We start from the raw sequence: 20000 nt of genomic DNA, 5'->3' as shown, positions 1-20000 counted from the left end.
CCCCTGGATTACCACAGAATAGCCAGCAGAGGCTTCAGAATCATTACATTTATATTCATGAAGTGTAATTGGTAAAGTTTACGTCCTCGTGACGTAACGGTGGGGGCTCGTTATAAACTGCAAAATCTGAAGCAAACATCTCTGCTGTGGACTAAACTTACTGTTTATCTTCATCCCTTTGGCCGTTGTTGTTTTGTTTTCTACTCTGAAGTGGGAATTTCCAAGTTCCGAGGAGAAAGCAAACGCACCATTAGCTGCTAGCAACAGAAGCTAAAGTGTAAAGCTAATCTTAAACAGTTTATTTACCTGCTGGAGCAGATTAAGACTATGGTGGCTCATGTAGAACGTCGTCGATGGAAATCGGCATCACCCAGTCAGCCATCGCATCAAACTTTAGAGCGCGCTGCTTCCTCTGTTCACATCTCACCTGCAGCGACTGATGGCGTAATGCTCTAGCGCATGCGCTGCTGTCTGTCTTGGGAAGTCGGGTACCGAACGCTAATGTGTAAGTGGCTAAAGGTACCGCAACAAGGACCGTTTCACATCACGTGAACTGGTCCTTGGTCGGTGCCTTAAAAAGTGCCGAATATGGTACCCATCCAGAACCAGGACCTCCTGCTGGTCTAGATCTGGACTATCTAGGAGCACCTGACTTTAGCATTAAACATGAATGGTGTTGGATCTTCTGCTGGTTCTGGAGCTGGAGAGCACCATTAAAGTGATTTAGGATCGTCTAGATAAGAAGAGATGGAAGCGTGAGGAAACCTCTCCAGTACCAAGCAGCTCAGGCTGGAAATATTCCTCAGATAATAAAACCGTATGGTACCCGATGGCCTTCAGGTGACCTCGACTGGTCCAGAACTCTCAGAATCCTCCAGTTTGACAGATGACAGAATTTAAATTATTAGTTTGGTTCTCGATCAGAGGAACCGGGTCAGATGGATCCACCAGCTGTTCGGTTTGAGTTGGTGAGTTCTGATGAGCACTTGGTCAGTTCAGACTCAGAACCAGCTGATGGTCTTACATGTGTAGTAGCAATAGGAGTGGGCCAACAGCAGAACCTTGTGGTTCCTCGCTCAGCAGATCATTTTTTTAGACACCCGTCTGATCTCCTCTACGTCCTAACTTCAACCGAGCAGCTGGAGTTATTAGATCTGATTTTAGACCTGAGCACGATTCTAACAGCTGAAACTTCAGATGGACGTCATTTAATCCTGAGGTGTGGTAGAAGTAAAGCTGAGGTGTTTGTTTACAGGGAAGCTTTGGTGTGCCAAGAAGAACAAGAGGAAGAGGAAGAAGTACAACTCCCACAGAGCCGACGGTGCGTCCTCTTCATCGCTGCACGCCATCTAAGAAATGTCTGATGTTGGCAGGAAGTGATTCTTTCTGTGGCGCCCCCTGCTGACTAAACAACACTGTAGTTTATTTACCACAAACCTCGATGAGAGCAGTTTGTTTTTGTTTTAGAAACATTCTGTTTTTATTCCAGAATCCTTTATGACAAACGGAGGGTAAAAAAATCCAGATTAGACTTAAAATAGGATTAAAAACCTCTGATTAAAAGATGAACAACAAGGACACTTTGGATCTTTTTAACTCAGAGTTTTAAACGTTTTAATAGCAGTTCATTAATAAAATCTTGTTTGTGATTTTATTAATTTTATTTTTCAGGCTTAAACAGCAAATAGCAGGTTATTATTTTTCTAATTCATATAAAATTCAGTCCAAAATACTATTAGAAAAGATTATTGTGGATATGTGGTTATAATATACATAACAGCAGAGTTTTCTAGTAAAAAGTTCCTTTCTCTTGTTTCTAACTCTGAACCTCGACGTAACCAAAGGGTGTTAGCAGCTAGGCTGCCTCAGCTCAGTGTGGAGAGTGGCTAGTTGTAGGGTAGAGAGGTCATGTGATCCAGTCAGTGTGTGTTCACTAGTGTTGGATTGTGTTAGGGTTAGGGACCAAATCAGGACCGCCGCGGACCTCCAGGAGAGGATGCGCGTCTTTTAAAAATCCCAGCTGGACTGGCTCGCTGGTGTCTGGGTCGGGTCCAGCTCACAGAACCGGATGACAGGCGTCTCTCTCCTTCTCTGAGCTAAACTAGGTTAGGTGAACGGATATTAACGAGTATGAGACAGCTGACTAGGGTTGTCACGGTAACCGGTGTAGCGGTAAACCCCGGTAAAAAAGTTGACAATAACCGTCTTGTTTTAAAAAAAAACTATATTATCTTGGTGGATTAGCGTGGCTGCGGTGTAGGCGCGGTGACCCTTACCAGCCACCGTATCATCTGCTGAAGTTGCCGGCGGCACATGCGCACTTTGTTGTTTACAACCAAAACTTTCTTGAAGCTAAAGCTGAAATAATGGCCAAAGGAGGAGACGGCAGCGCTCAGGACATTTATTATCCCTCAAAGAAGACAAAGTGGGAAGTACGGGCATCTTTTGGATATTTGAAGAACGCCGAGGGACAGTTGATAGAAGACGGCTATCCTGTTTGCAGCACGAGCAGAAAAAGTGTCTGTGAAAGGCAGCAACGCTTCAAATCTCATGACACATCTGCGTGACCATCACCCACAACTCTACAGTCAACGCAAGGCTTGCTAACGTTAGCGTTTTAGCTAAAATGCGTGATCCGAGGATTTGGGTTGAGGGAGAATAATAATAATAATAATGCATTGAACTTATATAGCGCTTTTCAAGACACCCAAAGACGCTTTCACTCACTCTCACATTCACACACTGCTAGTGATGGTAAGCCACTTGTAGCCACAGCCGCCCTGGGGAGGTCTGACAGAGGCGAGGCTGCCATTTGGGGGTGAAGGGTCTTGCCCAAGGACACAACAGTAGGATACCCCTGGCGGGAGCTGGACTCGTACCCATGACCCCCCGATCATGAGACAATCCGCTCTACCACCTGAGCTGCTGCTGCCCCAAGAATGCAACGAGTCGCTATATAAAGCAGCCGCAGCGCCGCAGCGCCGCTACCTGCATATAAACCGTGTCGCGGACACCGCCATGTTGAAATGACGCTATGCATTTCGGGGCTCCCAGGGGCAGATAAGAGTTGGTCTCTCTCCGAGAATAATTATGAATTTAACAATGATTACTGCCTGATGACATTTTCCCACATCTGCAAAGCTCACTGGAAGAACACAAACCGAGGACGATATTTTCCTGATATAGGGTTTATTACTCAAGTAAGGGTAAAAAAGTATCTGAGTAGAAGGTTACTTGAGTACTGAGTATCATCTGATCTAATATTTTTAAATGATGACATCAAACAGACAAAAAATAAGAAGTTATGGGCAAATATTGGTATTTTAAAGACTAAAGGGGAAAAATGTAAACAAATAAACATAATTACAAAATAACACATTTTAGGCAAAATTTAGACACAAACTGAGGACAATATTTCCTGACATACAGGGTTTATTTAATCGTATGAAAATGTAGCACGTTTAAAACTATACCGCGATAATACCGAAAACCGTGATAATTTTGGTCACAATAACCGTGAGGTTAGATTTTCACACCGTGACGACCCTACAGCTGACAAGACGCTCATTAGTATTAATGTTATATTAACTTACTGGTACTTTAACTGGTACATGATAGTAATCTGTACTGTATTGTGATGCTAGCACACGAGTTTAAGCTAACATGGTTAACTCACAAGCGGCCCCCCCGCTGCTTCTCCACAATCTCTCTGCTTTGGCCGACGGTTTCTCCCTCTGGCTGGTCTCTGCTCTCTTGGGCGAGCAGCAAACTCATAACTTTATGGTTCTGGTCCATCAGAAGTAGAATTCTAAACATTTAAAGTTTCCTCGGTATCAGAGTCGCAGTGGAGTCCAGATTTTTCTCTGGATTAAGCTAACAGGACTCCCTCAGCTGATGTCACTTGGTTTAGGAAAAAACAAACAAATAAAAACAAACATTTTTTTCCCCAAAATGACAACTCCTAAATAAGGGTAACGCTTCCTTTTAAAGTCCCCTAATTACCAAGTACTTAAATGGTAATTACATAGTAAGTTAAATAATAATAATACATTTTATTTTAAAGCGCATTTCAGAACACCCAAGGTCACTTGACAGAAAATACATTCAAACAACAACAAAATGCAAAGAAGAAAAAACAAAGACAGAAACAGTTCAATAAAATCAGAGGTTGTAGGCAGATTTAAACATATGTTTTGAGTTTGGTTTTGAAAAGGGTGAAACTGTCGATGTTCCTGATGTCTGGGGGGAGTGAGTTCCAGAGGCGGGGAGCAGAGCGGCTGAAAGCTCTGCTCCCCATGGTAGCGAGACGGGCAGAAGGAACCGCAAGATGGATGGAAGAAGAAGATCTGAGAGAACGGGAGGGGGTGTGAATACACCAGCAGGAGAGAGGTTATGGATGGCTTTGAAGGTATGGAGGAGAACTTTGAAGATGGACCTGAATTTAACTGGGAGCCAGTGAAGCTGCTGGAGAACCGGGGTGACGTGGTGAAAGGAAGGGGTTCTGGTGATGATACGGGCTGCTGAATTCTGGACCAGTTGCAGTTTATGAAGGAGTTTGTTGGGGAGAGCATAAAGAAGTGAATTGCAATAGTCGAGATGGGAGGTGACGAGGCTGTGGACGAGAATGGCGGCAGTGTGAGGGGTAAGGTAGGGGCGGAGACGGTTTATGGAACGAAGTATGCTGACCGAATTATGTTCTTAATGTGAGCTTGAGAAGAAAGTGAGCTGTCGAGGATGACACCCAGACTCTTGACCTGAGGGGAGGGGGAGACTGTGGCGCTGTCAGTACTTAAGGAAAAGCTGTCAGATTTGGAGATGGTGGATTTGGTACCAACAAAATGAAGTTCAGTTTTATTGTCGTTGAGTTTGAGGAAATTAGAGGTGAACCAGGATTTGATTTCTGAGAGGCAGAGGGTAAGGGAGGATGGTGGGAGAGTTGAGTTGGGTTTACTGGTAATGTAGAGCTGGGTGTCATCCGCGAAGCAGTGAAACTGTCGATTCCTGATAGGGAAGAGATGGACTATGAAGAGGAGGGGCCCCAGGACAGAGCCCTGGGGCACGCCTGACAAAGTTAAAGTTCATTATTGTGTAAAGCAGTGTTTACTAGGAATGATTAATAAGAATAAAAACTAGAACTGAACCTTAGTTACATGTTAATAACTGTTTAAGAACTCAGAAACAATAATGCAATGTAACTTACTATGTAATTACCATGTAAGTACTTGGTAATTAGGGGACTATAAAAGGAAGCGTTACCTAAATAATTTATGTTTGTGTAAATAAATTAAAAACAGGTTTCTATGATGTTTCTCTAAACATCGGCTCTTGGAAGTCTCCAACTGCTCTTTAAGCACCGAAATCTTCCCTTCAGAGCTGCTTTAAGCCTGAGTTAATCCTAATTGGACAAAATAATCTTAATCTGATCTAAACTTCTTAACTCTGAAGTTTTCTTCCTGTTTTTATTTTCATGCTGATTATTTTCTTCTGCTTTGCTCCAGATCTGGATGAGGAGATTCTCACCTATGAGGAAATGGCTCTGTACCACCAGCCGGCCAATAGGAAGCGTCCCATTGCTCTGATTGGTCCGTCCAGCTGTGGGCAGGCGGAGCTTAGGCAGAAACTCCTCCACAACCAACCGGATCGTTTTGCTGGAGCCGTTCCTCGTAAGGAATCCTCCTGGAACCAAATAAATGATAAACAACACTTTTTCTGCATTTAATATGAAAATGCTTTCTCCTTTTGTTTGTTTTGACGCCTCTTTTAGTCATTCTTCATGTTTTTAGTCGTGTGTTTTTGTGCCCGCTCCGTAGACACCACTCGGAGCCGTCGAGATGGAGAAGTCAGCGGTCGGGATTATCATTTTGTTTCCCGTCAGACGTTTGAGGCTGAGCTGGCTGCTGGTGAGACGTTTGTTGGAAGTCGGACCCAAATAGTTTGTTTTCTCTGCTCGGAATCAGAAAACGTTCCGAGTTGGGATGGAAACGCGAAGGGTCATTAGAGCTCACAGCTTCCACAGTTCCATTAAAAAGACCTTCAGAGGAACTCCAGAACCTTCCTTCATGTCTGATCTAGACGTGGAATTTCTCATTTACAGAAACATTCCGACTGGATTCGGAAGGTTTATCTGAGGCTTCCTGCAGATTTAGTTTGGCCTTCAGGCTGGAGAGCAGCTCCGAGAATCCAGAGAACTTTTAGCTGATGCTGAGAGGATCTTTACTCTGAAGTTTAACAAAAGTGTTTTTATTAATTCACCAAACGGTTTAAAGAGTTGGAAGCTTTTATTTTGTTGAGTCTGACTCATCTGTCTGTCATTTAGGGAAGCTGATCGAGTCCGGTGAATTTGAGAAGAACCATTATGGGACCAGCACAGACTCCGTGAGACAAGTCATCAACACTGGAAAAATCTGTGTGCTCTGTCTCCACACACAGGTAGGGGGCACTCCGGAGCCAGCGCTAAAACAGCTGCAGCGGGACTGACCTTCTTGCTTCCTGTTTCAGGCTCTGAAAGTTCTGAGGAGCTCTGACCTGAAGCCGTACATCATCTTCATCGCCCCGCCTTCCCAGGAACGGCTCCGATATCTGCTGACGAAGGACAACAAGAACCCCAAGGTTCCCGACGCTCCGTGCTCATCCTCACATGGACGAAACTCGACGTGTCATGATGTGTTTGTTTGTCGTTGGCAGCCCGAAGAGCTTCGTGAGATCATTGAGAAAGCCCGTGAGATGGAGCAGAGCTGCGGTCACCTGTTCGACTCCGTCATCGTCAACACGGATCTGGACAAGTCTTACACGGAGCTCCTCCGGCTCATCAACAAGCTGGACACGGAGCCTCAGTGGGTTCCCTGCTCCTGGCTGCGCTGACACACACACACACACACACACACAGGGATGCTGTTGTGAAAAGATCTGTTGAGCTTATTTTTTAAGGCATCTGGAGCTCAAACGTTTAAGTAGTAAAATATTTAAGCTGTAATCCGTGAGGTTTAATTATCAGATTAAATTTAGTTGAATGGATAAATGTTCGTTTTGGTAAAATTATAATAGATTATCTCATGAAGCACACAATTCTTTAAAGTTTAAATTTTATACAATTTAAACTCCTGCGGTTAAAAATAAAAACAAATTAGATTTTCAGGCTAAAAATACTTGAGTTTAAGAAAATAAAAGCCTTACATCTCATAATAAACCTGTGTCCTCAACATAGGTTTTTTTTTTGACTGTTTAAACTTTTCTCTACTTTTGGGTTCAGTCGCCGCCTTAAATCGTTGCTGCTGCGGCAAATCATCGTTACCTTTAAATCTCACAAACGTCAGTTTAAAAACTCGTTTAATAACAAAACTCTTAGTTTTAACTTCAGATTTCTGTTAAAATCGTCTTTAGAAAAACTTAAACGTTCTTTTTCACTGAAATCCGAAACACCTTAAATGTTCTCCTGTTGAATTACAACTTATTTAAGAATCTTCAGTCGTCGTTTCAGATGTTTAAAACTGGTTTTCATGCCTTTTTTTTTTTTTGTTAAACTGTGACTGTGTGACGTAAACCAGAGCCTTTAATTAAGAAACACATTTCACCTCCTCGGTAGCTTTGTCAGACTTTAGTTAGGAGGGGTTTTCCATAAATTCAGATGTTTGTTGTATATTTTTATAAATAGTCACTACATCGATAAAAACACTTCCTGGAAACGTTTCCTCCCGTCGGGTTTTTCTGACACCGGCCCTGATCTCGGTTTTCTTGTTGAAAGTCCAAGAACTGAATCAGGATCAGACTCTGAACCAGGACTGGAGGCCAGAGCGGTTCCAGAACAGCTGTTGGTACCTCGGATGTGTTTTTGTCCTGTCATCATCTCCGATTGTTTTTATTTGTGATGCAGAGAATCAGAGTAAAGTTTTGATTTGAAAACAGACGAGGAGTTTAAACTCCACTGTGTGTGTGCGTGTGTGTGTGTGTGTGCGTGCGTGCGTGCGTGCGTGCGTGTGTGTGTGTGTGTGTGTGTGTTTTAATGATGGTGAAGTATTACTTTGACCTAAGTAGACCTGACGCCGTATCGCTGTCACCACTAGAGCCTTGTTATATTTGTAATATTGATTATAGATTTATGAAGTTAAGAAAACACCAATAGGATCACGGGTTTTGCTACCAAGCTCCCTGCTGTTGGTCCAGGGGCATGTGGGGGCGGGGCTACGTGGAATTCACTGTATTGAATGTAAAATCCTTCTGACATCACTTCCTCGTGATTAAAACTGCTTTTTGTTTTGATATTCACAATGAAAACAATAAATAGATGATTAATAGAAAACCGTTCTGCCTGTTTTTGTACATGTTTGCTTGTGTCGCAGCAGACCGCTCAGGTGAGCCTTTATCCTCAGGTAACACACACCTGAGCTGGATTCACTTCTGAAGTCACCAACATGGAGTGAGAAGCTCAGAAATGAAATGAGTTTATTTTTAAAGCACAAAAATCCAAATCCTAAAATGTTTTTGCTTTGGAACAATTTAAATTATCCACCGTTACATTCTAGATGCTCATTAGGTCAAAGAGCTTGATAATCAAGCCTTATCTTGTTGAACATGTTTGATTTTTTTCCTTTCAGATATTTCCAGTCTGTTTGCTCTTAACACCAGGTTTATAATTTCTGTGAAATGAGTCTTAATATTTTTACGACATCCATAAATGAGTTCGAACGTGATCAATAATTAGCATTAAGTTTTAGAGAAATTGGCTTTTTTTCTGTTCAAGAAGCTGCAGTTTTTGTTTCTTCCTGTTTAAAACTCTTAAAGCATCAATTACTCAGAAATGCTCACGAGGCTGGATGATCATAAGTGGTTAAAATGAGTAATAAACCTTGAGCAGTCTGCCGCTTCCAAAGCTGTAGTAGCCCAGATGTACCACCAGGGGGCAGTGCTTTCCGGTTTATTGGCCCACGTGAGGTTCACAGCAGGTTTTTGAGTTTGTTTTCTTCATCCTGGAGCTTTGCTCTCGCCATTTAACCTATGGAGAAACTTGTGAATTTGCAACGACCGATTTCCCGTTCAGGTTCTCCAGGCTTGCTGCTATCCAATGTTTTTCAAGAAAGGTGCTTTTTTCCCACTCATTTCGTTTTATGTCGTCAGTAGCTGATTTGCGTCTAACCTTTGATCTGGGCTGATCTTTGGTTTCCTTTTCAAACTGTTTGAAAAGCGACCAAAGAGTGTGAATGCAAGATAAGTATCTGCTGCCTTCTTGTTCGCCGAAAGTGAAATCTTAGCTTGACAACTTTGTCCGCGTGGTTCTGAAACAACATAATTCCTCGTTTTTATTTACAAACCAGTTCGTTGGTAATTATTATAAATAAAAATAACTTGTCAGAATATGTTGTTTGTTGAATTTGTGACTGACGTTTTCCTCCTATAGTTGTAACATGAGCTCAGTAATTTAAATAAAACAACTAAAGCTCAATGTAAATTTCAACTAAAGCTCAATGTAAATTTAGATTATATAAATAATGCATGTGCAGGAGGTCCAGCCGCTTAAGCACCCGATGGTGCTAAAGTTAACAGACTAAAGTTTTTAACACAATCAGAAATTAAACAAGTATCTAAGGATTAAACACATATGAAATAATAAATAAATAAACGTAAAGGTAACTAAAATTTCACCCTTAAATGGTATTTCAACTTTTTCATTCAACGCCCCGTTAAATTCCGCTCACTTTATTTATGAGAGTATTATCTTTACGTGAAGGAACTCTTTGCTAGTGGGTGTGACGTCAGCCTCTGACTGAAGTCTTTCCGTTGATTGGCTTGTCTGTTGGAGAAGGCGGTGTCCTTGTTGCTGATTGGTGGTTCCACCTGTCCGTCCGCCTCCCTACTGCGCCTGTGTTCTCGCAGGTTGATGGAAGCTATTGGAGCGGCGCCAGCTCGGTGCGGATGCGGACAACAGCAGCAGCGACTTTATTAACTCCTTTAACCTTTTTCTCTTGTGGATTTTAATGTTTTTTCGTTGTTTATTTATGTTTTTAACTCTTCGCGGCAGTTTCAGTGCTTTACGGTCCGAGTTGTGTCTCCTAGGTAACACAATCAACTGTCCTGCGAAGTTTGGATCAAGTGTTTGACCGCGAGGCGGAAAATAAACGCTTAATTTTCACCGATAAACTAACGGAACCGACGTGAGAGCGCCGGGGTTCGGTCGTGGACGAGTTCCGAGCACTTTCTGTGGATTTTTGACTTTTTTTCTGCGTTTCACGGCAAGTTTGTGTGGAAGCAGCGTGAGACAATAGTCGCGTGAAGCGGAGAGAGGGCTCGTGCAGCAGGAGAGGAGGACCGATGCCTCGCGGGGCTTTGTTCTGCCGCGGATATCGACTGATCGATCGCTGAATTGATGAGTGATTGGAGGCTGGAGGGAGCATGGATGTGACCCTGTCGGAGCTGCTGGCCTCCTTCATGGAGTCTCCGCTGGTGGTGTGGGTGAGTGTGAGGAGGAGGAGGAGGAGGAAGGAGCTCCGTTTTCCTCCATCAGGTGCATCTGGTCCGGTCACCAGAACTAGCCACAACAAACCCGGTAGTCGGTACTAAATCCGGTTCATCCAGAAAAACGTTTGATCTGTTTATTATTAACGCTGTAAACAGTTGTGAGTTCATTACTTCTTTAGCGTTTGTTTAGTTTAGTGAGGTTATCTTTTGTTGTGATCGTCTTTATTCTCACATTAACACAATTATAGTCTTACACACATTTATGTTTGCAGACCTGGTTGGAGCGAAACTATTATTTTCTGTTTATCATGTTTTCTTATTGCTGGTGTTTTACAGAATGAACTGTAGCTCCACCAATTCTGGATTTTAGGGCCGATCCTGATGTCTGATTTTCGCTGATTATTTGTGCTGGATGCTGGACCGCTTCTGGTCACAGGCTGATTGTTTGTGGTGCATCTTGTATTAAACTAAAATAACAGGATCCAGTCGAGTCTCTGTGAGAGGCTGCTGCTAACCAGGAGCCTTCATAAGATTAGAAACTAGCCGGTGACTGGAATCGGCCAGTGTTCAAAACTTTTAATATGATGGTGATTATGGTGATGATGATCATGATAGTGATGATGATGACAATGGTGATGATGATTAGGGATGTAAGAAAATATCAATATGGCAATATATATAAAAAAAATCCTGCGATCATATATCAATATTCAAAAGCCGTGTATTGAATTTTTGGAAGAATTTACATGCAAATATTTGTGTATTTTCTTTTCTTTTGGTGCAATTAAAACGCTGACCGCTAATTGGCAGCAGTGTGCAGTGGGTTTTGTTTCCACCATTGTAATGTAAATCCTTCTGTTATGGTTCAGACACCTCATGTTAAACATGTTACGCATCAATTGTGACTGTTTAATGAACATTCCTACAATAATTTCAGTCTAAAATATCACTTATATCGTCTGGCTGGATGTACGCAATATATCGTATTGTCTCCCCGGTATCGTGATACTTATCGTATCACTAGTTTCACCAATACACATCCCTAATGATGATGATAGTGTTGATTATGGTAATGATGACGATGATGGTGATGTTGTTAGTGATAATAGTGATTATGATGATGAAGATAATGATTATAGTGATGTGACAGTGGTGATGATGAAGATAATGGTGGTGATGATTGGGGATTTCCCGATACAACTTTTTTTTTAAATTTCTGATACGATACGGATATTGCAGCCTTCAGTATTGGCCGATACCGATATCAGTCCGACATGATATCAGCACAAGTCAGACACGCGTTTACCTGTTTCATAGTGTGGGACGTATAAAAGGCTTGATCAGGTGATATTACTGTCACAGAAAACTAAAGCCAGCAACAGGAAGTATAAAAAATCGACCAGTGTTTTATTAACCTTGGGTTGCATCAATGTGAACAGCTGACGCTAGGGACATGAGGAAAAACCATTATTGTTCACTGACCAGCTGCTACAAGTTGAAGTTTCAAACTTGTGCAGGACAAGCGTTGAACTGAGCCAAACTGTCTTTTTAGGACTCTAAAACACTTTTAAATGCAGCCACATGGCCGACATCGTTGCTTGCTGCTTTGCGAGCACACGCTGCTCTGATCACGTGGACGTTGCGCGCTGGATCTGGGCGCTGATGGATAGAAATGCTGGAGTGGAATTTAAAGCGGAATGAACTGCTGATATCAGAGATTTTTTATGCAGTCTCATGTAATCTGATAGTGTTTTTGGGCCGATATCAATATCGGAACGGGACTTCCCTAGTGATGATGGTGATGGTGATGAAGATAATTATGGAGGTGATGATGATGATGGTGATGATGATGAAGATAATTATGGAGGTGATAATGATGATGACTATGGTGATGATGATGATGATGGTGATGGCTTTTGGGGGTCTTGATAGAGTCTGATACATGCTAACCATAGTCAGGTGTTTTTGGAACGTTTCTACGTACTTTAGTCTTCCCCGTTCGTCTCCAACAAGCCGTCAACAAGTTATTAACCTTGGGGAACTTCCTGTTTCTTCATGACCTCACATCCTGTTGACCCAACCTGAAGCTGGACAGAAATGTGTCCACAAAGCAGTAAAGACGACTTTCTCCTGACTTTTCCTTCCATCTGGATTCACGTGTGTGGGCTCCAGTAGAGTCGGTCTAATCTGAAATGAATCAGAGGAAAATGGAGGCTTTGTCTGGGAGCAGGGCGTTCCTCTGAAAGGAAACGTTCCTCTCAGACAAACTAAAGGTTCAGGAAAAGCAACGTGCTGTTTGTGGTGTTTTCAAGCCCAACCTCTCTGTTATTTCACACCGTGTAATTTGGTCTGAATGGCAGCAGATGGATCCAGAAGGACCGAACGGGTTTTCTCCCAGGGGTTACACACTAATTCAGTTTAAAACCATCTAAATTCTCCAAATTCTCTGCTGCTGATCTTCCGCCGGATTCATCTCCGTAAGCTCCGTGTGTCCCAGCAGCTTCAGCATTCCTGAACCTGGACCCACCAGAATCCCCTGGAGAAGTCCTGCTCCACTCATCTGTTCCCAGGAGTTAATTCACTTTAATCAGAGTTTTAACCGCTTGAACAAGCTCACACTTATAAGTATTTTTAGTTGCCTAGTCTCGTTATGTCTGTAGACCTGTTCTGGTGCTCCTGTTTCAGGGGGTAGATGCTTTAGAGCGGTGTATGTAAACATCTCTCCTCTGATTGGCTAACAGCAACACAACTCTTCTGCTACCTTCGTTCTTTCTTGGAAAAATGGTAAATGGCCTGTATTTGTATAGTATCTTCTTACGCCGGGATCACGTCAGCTGCGAAGCTGATCGCTCATTCGCACCTGCTCCTCTGTTCCCATCAGGCGAGTATTTTCGACGAGCGCTTCTTCTCTCGCCAACTGTTTTCCAACCCCCCCCCCCACACACACACACACACACACACACACACACCTCACCCCCTTGCTGTGCGCGTGCGCGCACAGCAAGGGGGTGAGGTGTGTGTGTGTGTGTGTGTGTGTGTGTGTGGTAATTTTCATGTCTCTATCCTATTCACACACACAAAAAAGATCACATTTATCAATCACTGTGTTTTATTTTGGAAAATGTCTTTATTTTGTTAAATTTGCCGGCCTGCCTCTTCTGTCTGGGTTTGACTTCCTGCCAGAATTGACGCGACTCGCTCACAGTTCATGAAAAAATTAGCGCTCATGCCGAAGCGATCGCTGCACGGCGCTTCGCGGCTGATGTGACGGAGACCGCAGGTTAACAAGGGCGCCAAATAGAAACACTCGTCGTTCCACGGCGCGTCGCACGCTTCTGCGTCTGATGTGATCCCAGCGTTATGGTTCTACAACCCCCCAAGGCACTTCACAACACAATCAGTCATTCACTCATTCACACGCTGATGGTGATGAGCTTCGATGTAGCCACAGCTGCCCTGGGGCACCCTGACAGAGGCGAGTCTGCTGGAGCCCACCGGTCCCTCCGACCACCACCAGCAGGCAGGGCGGGTTAAGGGTCTTGCCCAAGGACACAACAGCAGCTTTCTGTCTTTGGTAAAAACACGAAGTTGATGTTTTTCTCCATAAATAAATATCACAAGCCTGAACATGCCCACCGTGTTGTGGAATCACTAATGCTAATGGTTAGCCTCTACTAGCCAAGACATCCTCTGGTCCCTTTTTCCTGTGGGTGGGGCCATGAATACTAATTTTCTCTGTGATGTAGAAGAGCGCAGCCTTTTCTGTCCCTGTTGTTTTCCTGATTGTTCGCCTTCTGCTGCTGATGCAGGCGACGTGAGTGGAGAAAGTTTTCGCTTAGCTCAGAGTGACCGTTGGTATTTCAGAAGTATCACCTGGTTTCTGCGTGATCCGGACCTCAAACATCAGAGTTCTGGAGTGTTTCGGCTAGCCTGGCAAGCCAGACTAAACAAATGTATTATTTAGTCTGGCCATGCTCCATTGACGGCTCTCGGTTGTGGGGCGGGTTCTACCGTTGTCTTTCAAATGATCTCCGCATTCCACTGGACAATGAATGTGACATCCTCTTGTTTCACTCTGTTGCATCATCCCACCCACCAGGCATATAGAGTGCCCTGATTGGCCCACAAAGCGGATAAAGCTCTGTGATTTGTTCACTAAGCAGATAGAGCACTATGATTGTCCCACCATTATGGACCAATCACAGCTCTTTATGTGTTTGAAACCCCTCTAGAGAGCTGTGATTGGCTAGCCAGAGTCCTGGTAGGAGCTGCTGAGGTTCCAATGGAGCATGCCTAGACCATTCTTTGCAAAGCAAGAATTTGGTCTAGTTCACTAGGCTATGTTTCGGCATCATCTTGTTGGTGATTCTGTTCCTGTCAGAGTCGTTGGTCTCTGGTGCTTTTATGCATGGATGGTTTCTGTAGCTGATTCATGCTCCGTGAGTCAGTGGGAGGAAACGGGGTTGAGTTACAGGAGCAGCAAAGAAGAGCTGTCGTAGGCCGCATAGAGATGTGATCGGGTGCCATGGCTGCCTGTAGCTCACCACAGTTCAAACACACGCTCACCTGCTGCTCGCTGCAGTGTCGGTGTCTACCGGTTTACAGGTGCAAACGTCTCTGAGGGCGGATTTCTGCTTTATTCCTGAAGATAGGAAGGTCAGAGCTGCTGTCATGTTTCTGCATCTTGACCCCGCCCCTAACCCTGACTGTAGATTCCTCTGCTTTTATTTGCAGTTAATTCAATTCAATTCAAAAAAACTTTAATCATCCCCGAGGGGCAATTGTTTCAGTACAGAAGAATCGCTACTGTGGTCATTCGCAACACGAGTCGCGCCACCGTTAATTAGATGAAAGGGGATTACATGAGGATAAATTGGGGGAGGGAAAAAAAGGCATACCAGAGTTACTCCCGGCAGGGCGTAGCTTTGCTATGCAAAAAAAACGCCTCAAACATATAAGCACAAACATCAACAATTCACAACATGAGACACCGAGAGGAAGGCGGGGGGGCTGGGATCCTGTTTCCCCAGCGAGAGCAGCCCTATGGCACTCAGCCACTGTAGCCACAGGTGGGAGGGAGATGTTGGGAGGAGCGCAGAGCACATTGACACCTGCAGGTTGATGACCTCGCCAGGCTGGAGTCCACCAATCAGAAGGTGGGGGGTAGGTCGGGTTTTCACAGCATCTGTCTGCATTCCTTCGTGGGGGGTTGTTGTTGGCATTCACAAGGCTGCCAGGGCGTCAGATTCAGATAACAAGACTTTGTTTGGGTCAGGCTGAGATAATTTTCCTCTCTGCCTTCAGTCTTTAAACTGATCATTCCAGTCCTTCAGTGAAGCCAATTCAGGTTTTTAAACATGTCCATACCGTCCAGTGACCCTCTCCGAGTTGACATCCATTTTGCGCACTAATACCGGTAACGCAGCTAGAACATTGACCAGCTTGTGATTCACCCCGAGTAACGTCCCAGTCTGTGAGGTCTCCACACGGGCGGTGCTTTCCGTGGGTGCGGGTCGCCCTCCAATCGCTCCCGTCTTCCCAAATTTCCAGAAAACAAGAAATCCTCCCCCTCCAATCAGGAGAAATCCAGTGATCATCAAGCCAAATATCCACACATCTTCGACATCCTCAATGGACAACTGAGAGAGGCATACGATCTTCCACTCCCTCCAGGAATCGAGCATATATCCCGCTGCGTGTGTCCCTTGCGGGCAAGTGGGAGCCCCCTGCTCCGTTATTATTGTAGAAAAATCTTATCAATCGCGTTGAATGACCAATTAATTAAATCCATCCTAAAAAATAGGGATTTTCAGAAGAAATGCAGAGAAGCGCTCTGTGGGCAGACAGGACAAAGAGCCTTGGGAAAAAAGATAAGGGAGCAAAAGCAGAAGCGTCTGTACTCTGCGAGTGCCGGAAGAAGAAACCTCACGTGTGTCCTTTTGGACATTAAAGGACTTCACCGTCTTTTGTGTTTGTCTCCAGGTGAAGACGCTGGGCCCGTTGGGGTCATGTGAGGACATAGGCTCGGAGGAGCCGGTCAGCATGTACATGGAGCTGGTGGACGGAGTCTTCCTGCACAAGATCATGACTCACATGTAAGGAGTTTCAAACACCGCGTCTGGCTTCTTGTGTGTGTGTGTGTGTGTGTGTGTGTGTGTGTGTGTGTGTGTGTGTGTGTGTGTGTGTGTGTGTGTGTGTGTGAGTGTGAGAGACCACATCCTGACTCGCTGGTTTCAGGTTGAAATCGTCACATCCAGATGTGCAGCAGCACGAGGCTACAGACGGAAGATCTGTAGAACCGTTTCTGTTTAAAACTCAATGAAAAATCAGATGAGATGAAACGGCTGCAGAAGAATCACACGCATCAGCAGCACATCAGCGATGTGATTGGCTGGGCTGGTTCTGTTGGGTGTGTGATGGATCCATAAACACCAGAACCTCATTCATCAAACATTCATAGAAACATTCCTAAATCCCTTCCTTTGAACAAAATTTAGAATGTTTGTACGAACAGTCAAATTCCTGATTCATGAATCAGGAATTTCCTGATTTATCTGGAAAAAACAAAACTTTCTGCCGAATTGCAAACTAACTAAGCAAGGTTCAAAGGTTATAAATGCCGTCGGGACTAGGGTTGTCACGGTAACCGGTGTAGCAGTAAAACCCGGTAAAAACGTTGACAATAACCATCTTGTTTCTAAAAAAACTATATTATCTTGGTGGATTAGCGTGGCTGCGGTGTAGGCGCGGTGACCCTTACCAGCCACCGTATCATCTGCTGAAGTTGCCGGCGGCACATGCGCACTTTGTTGTTTACTACCAAAACTTTCTTGAAGCTAAAGCTGAAATAATGGCCAAAGGAGGAGACGGCAGCGCTCAGGACATTTATTATCCCTCAAAGAAGACAAAGTGGGAAGTACGGGCATGTTTTGGATATTTGAAGAATGCCGAGGGACAGTTGATAGAAGACGGCTATCCTGTTTGCCGCACGTGCAGAAAAAGTGTCTGTGAAAGGCAGCAACGCTTCAAATCTCATGACACATCTGCGTGACCATCACCCACAACTCTACAGTCAACGCAAGGCAAGCTAACGTTAGCGTTTTAGCTAAAATGCGTGATCCGAGGATTTGGGTTGAGGGAGAATGCAACGAGTCGCTATATAAAGCAGCCGCAGCGCCGCTACCTGCATATAAACCGTGTCGCGGACACCGCCATGTTGAAATGACGCTATGCATTACGGGGCTCCCAGGGGCAGATAAGAGTTGGTCTCTCTCCGAGAATAATTATGAATTTAACAACGATTACTGCCTGATGACATTTTCCCACATCTGCAAAGCTCACTGGAAGGACACAAACCGAGGGCGATATTTTCCTGATATAGGGTTTATTACTCAAGTAAGGGTAAAAAAGTATCTGATTAGAAGGCTACTTGAGTACTGAGTATCATCTGATCTAATTTTTTTAAAATCATGACATCAAACAGACAAAAAATAAGAAGTTATGGGCAAATATTGGTATTTTAAAGACTAAAGGGAAAAATGTAAACAAATAAACAACATAATTACAAAATAACACATTTTAGGCTAAATTTAGACACAAACTGAGGACAATATTTCCTGACATACAGGGTTTATTTAATTGTGTTAAAATGTAACACGTTTAAAAAAATACCGCGATAATACCGAAAACCGTGGTAATTTTGGTCACAATAACTGTGATTAACATTTTCACACCGTGACAACCCTAGTCGGGACAGAGGAGAGGTTCCTGTTGGGAATAAATAAAAACTTTAATCTGATAAATCGTGGAGTTGTCATTAACATTTAAAGCTTCTTTCTGGAGTATTTCTCTTATCCGACGGCACCATCTAGTGGCTGACAAGCATATCACACTAAAAGTCTGTCGCTTTGTTTTTTAAGATGGCGACTTCACGTTTCTGTTTATAAACGTGCTTCTGTAGCGACAAACAGCTAAAACACGCTGTTTTACGAGTATTATTCTCATGTCATGCTGTGTTCTCATATATTTATATTTTAGAGACTTTCTTGTCCGTGAAAAGTTCATCAGCTCTGCATCAGCTGAGGTTTTCCTTAAATCTGAAACGCCTAAGCGGCAGTCGAATGCTATTGGTTAGTTCTGGTCGGCGCTCAGTTTCCTGTTGCACGGAGCTCTGCGGGGCAGGAAGCGTGCTTAGCACACAAAAAAAGACATATTGCTTATATTATATCGCAGTACACGATGAGATCTGACTAATCATGCATCGTTTCTGAAAGAGGAAAACTCCGGAAAGCAGCTTTAAGGAGTCGTTCTGAACGGAGTTAGTTTTCTCTGAGTGCAGCCTCTCAGCTGTCATTCAGTCTGGTTACCGTGGCAACGCTTGTGTGATCAGGGAGCTTCTAGATGTAAAGTAGAATATGGACTGGAATCGGATTTGTGCGGTTTATCAGTCGCTCCACAATGGGTCCCAAATCCCAGCACAGCTGCAGACGGATTTCCGGTCATGGACCCGGTCCAGGATGGCGTGTTTATACTTAGTTTTTTGTATTTCAGAGACTTTTTAACACGGACAAATTTGTCCCTCATCCTTCTCCGCTTCTTCATGAGCTCGCCACCTCCAAACACACGCTCCCCGTCATTTCCGTCCACGAATAAAACTGCTGCGTATCTTCTCACTCCTCCAGTCACGGGGGAATAAAACGTTCGTATTTTTGGAGCTTTTCCGTGAGGTATTCTTCAAGCCGCTAGATATCCTCGTCTCTCTTTGTTTGTGAGGGCGCAATGGCGGCGCTGTAGACGACCAACCACAAGCTTGCGTTCTCCGTCTTGCTGGACGGATGTTTAGAAAAGAGAGCTCGACTGCTGGAGCGCCCTCGAAAGGACGGATAACGGCGCTGCGCGCGTCCGACCCAACGCAGACGGAGAAGTGTAAATTAGTCTTGACTGAGACCTTCGGTGTTGCGGTTCCCCGTTCTACCACTAGATGCTGTTCCTGCCGATGGTTCCTACGCATGCTCTGAAGTTCTCCTATAGTTAGGAACATTTCCACACACAGTAAACACACAGATCTGTTCGTAAGTACGGTTGATAAATGAGGCCCCTGGAGCTTTCATCGTGTCTCAGTCTGGTCTCCAGCTCCTCCCAAAGTCATCTCTTCATCTGAGAGGAACGTCGTCTCCCAAACGTTTGTAGTCTGTGGCCGTGAGCCGTAGATCGGTGGGATGCTGGTGTTAGTGGTGCAGACCGCTTTCAGAGGCGTAGAGAAGGGCTTTAAACGTTCTGCTCATCTAAGGGAACACAGAAGGCTGCACGTAAAATAAACGGCACGGAGCGTTTTCCAGTGGGAACCATACACCTAAAGGTGGGTGGAGCCTAACTTAATTCTCATGCAGAGGTTTTATTTTTAAACATCAAATAAAACTTTTCTGGTGAACTTAGCGTGGATGTGGCGAGACCGACAGGACCTGAACCTCCTTCACCCAGACAGACCCGTGACCCACATCACGAGTTCTGTCAGTTATTGTTGTTATTGTCTGTTGAAACAATGGCGGTCA

The 20000-nt window shown here is 44.1% G+C and overlaps 2 protein-coding genes across 4 annotated transcripts in view; both read left to right on the top strand.

The window, feature by feature from the left end:
* Positions 1-7057, top strand: part of pals1a (protein associated with LIN7 1, MAGUK p55 family member a) — a 38206-nt gene extending 31149 nt beyond the window's left edge. Inside the window, exons 12-17 of the mRNA XM_070546885.1 lie at positions 1256-1321; positions 5499-5663; positions 5811-5900; positions 6317-6429; positions 6499-6609; positions 6685-7057. Coding sequence (XP_070402986.1) covers positions 1256-1321; positions 5499-5663; positions 5811-5900; positions 6317-6429; positions 6499-6609; positions 6685-6861 — 722 coding nt within the window. The 3' untranslated portion in view covers positions 6862-7057. The remainder of the gene's footprint in view (positions 1-1255; positions 1322-5498; positions 5664-5810; positions 5901-6316; positions 6430-6498; positions 6610-6684) is intronic.
* A 2788-nt stretch (positions 7058-9845) lies between these two features.
* ccdc88c (coiled-coil domain containing 88C) overlaps positions 9846-20000 on the top strand; it is a 36389-nt gene continuing 26234 nt past the window's right edge. For 2 of the 3 annotated variants that reach the window (XM_070547117.1, XM_070547116.1), the window contains exons 1-2: positions 9848-10443; positions 16432-16544. In XM_070547117.1, the coding sequence (XP_070403218.1) occupies positions 10384-10443; positions 16432-16544 (173 nt within the window). In that variant the 5' untranslated portion in view covers positions 9848-10383. Of the gene's footprint in view, positions 10444-16431; positions 16545-20000 lie in introns of all 3 variants that reach the window. The other variant, XM_070547118.1, reaches the window with a different exon arrangement.

The sequence above is a fragment of the Nothobranchius furzeri genome, chromosome 18, assembly GCF_043380555.1.
Source record: "Nothobranchius furzeri strain GRZ-AD chromosome 18, NfurGRZ-RIMD1, whole genome shotgun sequence".
NCBI lineage: Eukaryota > Metazoa > Chordata > Actinopteri > Cyprinodontiformes > Nothobranchiidae > Nothobranchius > Nothobranchius furzeri.
The sequence above is the reverse complement of the archived record's forward strand: the minus strand, read 5'-3'. Positions and strand labels throughout refer to the sequence as shown.